The following is a 5564-nucleotide window of genomic DNA, read 5'->3' as shown; positions in this document are numbered from 1 at the left end:
CATTCGAAATCCTAAGTACGCCCTTGTCAAACAATTTAATTTATTTGAATTAATTTGATTTCTTGACCTTGAGTTCAATTCAAATGACATGAATTAATCTTTGGTAGTACAGAAATTTCAGGACACTTAGCCACGGCCTAAATTTTTATTGACTTATTTAGTAATTTTATTACGATATATTATTTTATTGAGGCAATCTACAAAGTTTGATAAATTTCCAAAACATATCCAGATTCTTCTGTTATTATACCGCTTGTATTATTCTAACTCGTCCAATAATAAATCCCCACGCTGGAGGCCCGACTCTACTTTTAGATTATAGCTTATCTGACATGAATCGCGTTCGCGCTACAGATAGGAAGCTTTTACAACCTTGTCACCAACAGTTCCCAATGAAAATTCAGAATTTACTGATCCCTTCAAAGTCGTCCACGTACTTACAATTACTATAAAAATTAGAATTTAGTCACCCTTTAGAAAATTATTTTTAAATCAGTTCTTTTCCGCGCCTTTACTTTGCGCATGTGCATTTGTGTTTACGCAAAAACTTCAAAGATCTGTAAAAAAAACAACATATTTTTGTTTTCGTATTTTTAGAGACTAAAATAACTATATTAATCTTTATTTGTAGCACTTGTTTTGGATTAGTTACATTCGAAATACAAATGTTTGAAAATCAGAATTTTTTCCAGAATGTTACAAACTTTGTATTCAAATTTTGTAATTCCGGTTCTTCCTTTGTCTATTTATACGAAATTTATATTAAAATATCATACAGTATTGAACTTTGATCAATTTATATCAACATTTTACGTTAAAATTAATTTGTTTAATTCTAACCTCACTTTCGGGGCAAAGTTAGTTTCGTGGTTTCGAAATTTATTCATGTAATATTCACATCATAATTAGCATTATATCATTTTCTATGAATATAAATACAAGTGACTATTATCTAAGAACATGTTTACTTATGCAAATATATATGAAAGGCAAATTTAACACCTATTATAATTATAACACATTTCATATAATGAATGCAATCAATTAATATTTGAGAATAAATTTCTAATTATTGTAGTGCAATAATTAAATTAATAAGAATGCTATCCTTAACAGTACAGGCACTATTTAGGTATTTTTTTCTGGCTATAAAAACTGTTATAAAATATATCTTTTCATATAATAATCAGTATTTTGGATGAGAACCACTTGCACACTACTGCCAATGAAAATATAAATTGAATTTCCCGCCAATGAAGATATCATTACAATTTTCATACTTTATTTCAAATTCGGAACTTTACGAAATGTTTACATTTAAATGAGTTTATTTGAATTTTTCTAGAAGTATTAGAAATAATCAAAAACTTGATTAAACTTGAATTGAAGAGGCGAGTGGGATTTTTGTTTTTACTACGTTGGTGGCAGTGCAGGTCGTCTGCCCGTCGATTTCAGTCGGTACTCAACCAGCTCCGAATAAACTCACATAGCCGTGCGAGAAGTGCGCAAGTGAAAAATTGGGGTTAGTCCTGGTTGGCAGATTGTCGAATTTAATCGGCGTTTTATCGACAATTGGGCCTAAACAATCATGAACGGAATGCTAAAAGTGTCAACCATCCTGGCTAAAAATTTCCCTACAACGACCCTGGTAAGCTGCTTTTTCAGTTACATAATTTTTTCCCATCACTCAAACAATATTCCCTACCTTCTTTACGTTTTCGAATCTATAATTGTATTGCGTAAGTCTCTGGGTGCAATTTATTGTCAAATCACGGAACAATACATTTCTGTCGATTATCGAAAATCCGAAGTTTTAATTCTAACAATACGGTACTGAAGTAGATTTAGCAGACGACTCGTGAGTCTCCCAGGTCTCGCTTGTTTTGAAAGCTGTATCTACATGGATGCGTAAAATGCCGACTCTGTCTCTTTCTACCTGGTAGGCATTTTACTTGCCAGACTAATTTTCTTTCTGAATAATGGATCCTACGTTCATATTAGAGCGGCTGTTTTCACACTGATACAGGCCAGACACAATATGTCGAGATGCGCAATATATTTATAAATATGCTAAGAGATTGAAACTGAAAGAAGTTTATGTTTCTAAATGGCCCTTTATTGAGATTCAAGATCATTACAATTTGTAAAAGTGGAAAATAATGGTTTATTGTAGAAGCTGCTTTTGCGTTCTTTTTATCCCCAAACCTGTAATCAGTTTCTTATTTTGAAGCTTGACACAACATATCAAAGTTCAATTAAGTATTATAATTGTATATTTCCTAATAAATCATCCACAAATCTCATTTGGCATTTAAATTATTTTAAGAAAGCGGAGTCGAAAAAATTTGTTTGGGTTATGTAACAAGTTTTTAATTTTGTAGATTTTATCATATTTTTGCTAGAATTACAATTATAGTAACATTATAATAATTATTTTATTATTCATTAGTATATATTTTTTCAAATTCTCAAAATATTTATGTTAGATTTGTCATTTAAATTAAACTACATTTTTCTATTAATTTATTTAAAATAAATTTTGGCAAAGATGAATGTCTAAGAATGAAACATGTTGCGAGTCCTTGTGCAATTGAAATTATAGCTACATTCCGATAAAGTTGTACATATATTTGACAACTTTTTTGTTGAGGTAATTGTACTTTCATCAACGTATGAATGTAAATGAGGAGACGTCAGTTTAATAATTACGCAATTCCATTTTTGTATGATACTAATTGCCTTCAAATGCTTAATTAACTGATCATTGAAATTTAATCTTTAATAAGCAAATAGATAGACTTCTTAGAGTGTAGCTGATAAGGCTTTGTTAAGAATCAATTTTCCATCTTTTATCTGTATTGCAGCTGTTCCTCTTGTTTATGATTTTGATGTATAGAAGCTGTTTTCTCTCCGAACTTTAAAGCGATTTTCTAAATTTAGGAGTAGGGTTCCGAGCATAGTTGCCATTGCCATTGAAGTACAAATAATTGTTTAACGCCTTTTTTCTTGTACTAATTTACATTTAAATTAGACCACCAAAATCAGAGACAAAATATTTCCCCCCATTTAGGCATTTTATTTTATAATCATGTTATAATGATGAAAATTCAGTGTGTAAAGTTATTTAAATTAGTTTTTAGAACACAGAAAAAAGATTTAATCCATGTATAATCAATTTTTAACTGATAAGATTATATTTTTAATTTTTAAGATTGCTTTATTATTGAAATCAGGATGAGATTATTTCGAAACAATGTTTTATCATAAAAATATATAATATTCAATTTTCAGAAAACAAAAAAATATTTGAAAAAAAAATAATTTGTTGAAAAAATTGGAGCAAAATATTTATCGTTTTCTTTCCGTTTCTGGTGACATTCAATGTCTTTTTTTAAATTCGCGGGACAAATTTTTTTAATGATGAAAATGAACCAAATCGCTGAGATTTTTCTAAAAATATTCAAAGTCGACTTTCTCAAAAATCCCTCACTTATATTTTTTATCAATTTTTGTTCAATCTTTTTCTTTTACAAGGAAAAATTTTTGTGAGTTTTATGTGGGCTTAATGAGTTTTGTGACCAGGAGAATTTTTTTTTCATAAAATCGATTTTTCTGTGTGAGCCCTAATAAAAAGCTTATACAAATGATGAAAGTCGAAAGTTACAGAGTCTTAAAGAAAAAATTAGGGTTTTTTTTGGCAAATCGAAAAAAATATGTGACGCCTTTTAAAAACAACATATTTTGTCCTCGAGTGGTTTTGCTACTTCAAGTGTAGAACCAGTCTAAAATGAAATGATTCGATCGCGGCTAAACATTAATTAAAAGATTTTTTGTACAGCATAATTTAGAAATAAAATTTGGATTTATTTTTTAAGAGAGAAGTTCAATATTTTATGGGAATATCTAAAATAACAGTCTTAGCAGGTAATTTGGGATTTATTATTATTTCAATTTATGGAAATTCTAGTGCTTTTGACCAAAACTAAAATTTTGAAACAAATATTTTTGATGCACAATTTTCTTTGACAACAGAATATTAATTCTTGATCTAGTATTTAATTATTTTAAATCCCAATATTTAAAGCAGTACACAAATAATTTTTTAGATTGCAGAAAAGACGCATTATACCAGTTAAATTTAGCTATATCAACCTTTTTACTCATGTTTTATTTGGAGTATTTTTTATAACATTTTTGTTTAATCTTGGTGTTGAAAATGAAGTTGTGGGGGAATAAGCAAGTTATAAACTTAAGCTTGATGATTTATGTTGCTTGTTTCATTTTGAATAATCAATCAATAGTAAACGTTAAGAAATATCTTCGTAGATTTTGAAGAGATTAATGTACTAATAAATAAAAACATGCGCCATGAGTAGGCAATTTTTCCTCTAATTTTAACCACAGGAAAAGATAAAGTAATGAATGAGATGATTATTTTCGCAGAATAGAATTGCTCTCGTGTAGATAATGATCCATTGATGTTAATCATCTCTGATTAAGATATCATACGAGTCTCGAAGATATAACTTTTATTTCCCTGTTAATAATTTTTGCAATTTCTAACTTTGCTTTCGTAAAAGTAGCTTTCAAATATTTTGAATCGAAATTTTGATTACATTTTGAAAATTCTTTTAAATATTCTTTAACGCTCATACAATTTAAAAGTTTCAATGTATACATAACTCTCGATTCATTTTTTCTTTCTGTTTCATTTTTTGTTGATTCGTGTTTTTTCTCAAAACTTCCAACTTGTAAGTTAGAAAAGATGTGACATTTATTTCAAAACACATTTTAACATATTAATTGAGTAACAGAACCATTTTCTTTTCATTTTCTTGTTTTTATCGATTTCCTTACAAATTATCAGTTTTCATGTATTATATGTGGTAACAATAAATCAATTATTTAGATCCACAGCTTGTGAAAAAATTAAATTTATATTTTCACACAACATGCTAAAGTAAGAATATTATATGCATGTAATCGCTTTTCTTTATTTAATTTGTAGAACAAATTGGGATTACCTCTGATTGCCAGTCGTCAACTGCATTACACCCCGGACGGTAAAAACGCAAAAGTGTCCGATGGGGTATCAAAAAACTACCCTCTAGTGGACCACACATACGATGCTGTTGTGGTCGGAGCTGGTGGTGCCGGTCTTCGAGCAGCTTATGGCCTAGTCGCGGAAGGTTTTAAAACCGCTGTAATCACTAAATTATTTCCCACGAGATCTCACACTGTCGCTGCTCAAGGAGGCATCAACGCTGCCCTTGGAAATATGGAAGATGACAACTGGCAATGGCACATGTACGACACAGTCAAAGGATCCGACTGGCTTGGCGACCAAGACGCTATTCACTACATGACTCGCGAAGCTCCCAAGGCTGTCATTGAACTAGAAAACTGTGGCATGCCCTTCAGTAGAACGTCCGATGGTAAATATTCTATTATTTCGTTATTTTTCTCAACTATTGTTCCGTTTCAATTAAAGACTTGTCCATCGAATTCAGATCTAGACCAACAAAGTGCCAACTCAGTCTGAAATGTTCAGAAAAATTGAAGAT

General features: G+C 30.0%; 2 protein-coding genes across 4 annotated transcripts in view; one reads left to right on the top strand and one right to left on the bottom strand.

Moving 5' to 3' along the window:
- Positions 1 to 1445: 1445 nt before the first annotated feature.
- LOC117179328 (succinate dehydrogenase [ubiquinone] flavoprotein subunit, mitochondrial) overlaps positions 1446 to 5564 on the top strand; it is a 20835-nt gene continuing 16716 nt past the window's right edge. The window contains exons 1-2 of the mRNA XM_033370995.1: positions 1446 to 1648; positions 5009 to 5435. Of these exons, the coding sequence (XP_033226886.1) occupies positions 1589 to 1648; positions 5009 to 5435 (487 nt within the window). The 5' untranslated portion in view covers positions 1446 to 1588. The remainder of the gene's footprint in view (positions 1649 to 5008; positions 5436 to 5564) is intronic.
- Positions 4979 to 5564, bottom strand: part of LOC117179331 (DNA-binding protein MNB1B-like) — a 15949-nt gene continuing 15363 nt past the window's right edge. For 2 of the 3 annotated variants that reach the window (XM_033370999.1, XM_033371000.1), the window contains one exon: positions 4979 to 5538. The gene's annotated coding sequence lies outside the window, so the exon portion shown is untranslated. The remainder of the gene's footprint in view (positions 5539 to 5564) is intronic. The other variant, XM_033371001.1, reaches the window with a different exon arrangement.

Source organism: Belonocnema kinseyi, chromosome 9, assembly GCF_010883055.1.
Source record: "Belonocnema kinseyi isolate 2016_QV_RU_SX_M_011 chromosome 9, B_treatae_v1, whole genome shotgun sequence".
Classification (NCBI taxonomy): Eukaryota; Metazoa; Arthropoda; class Insecta; order Hymenoptera; family Cynipidae; genus Belonocnema; species Belonocnema kinseyi.
Note: the sequence above shows the minus strand (reverse complement) of the source record. Positions and strands in the feature narration are given on the sequence as shown.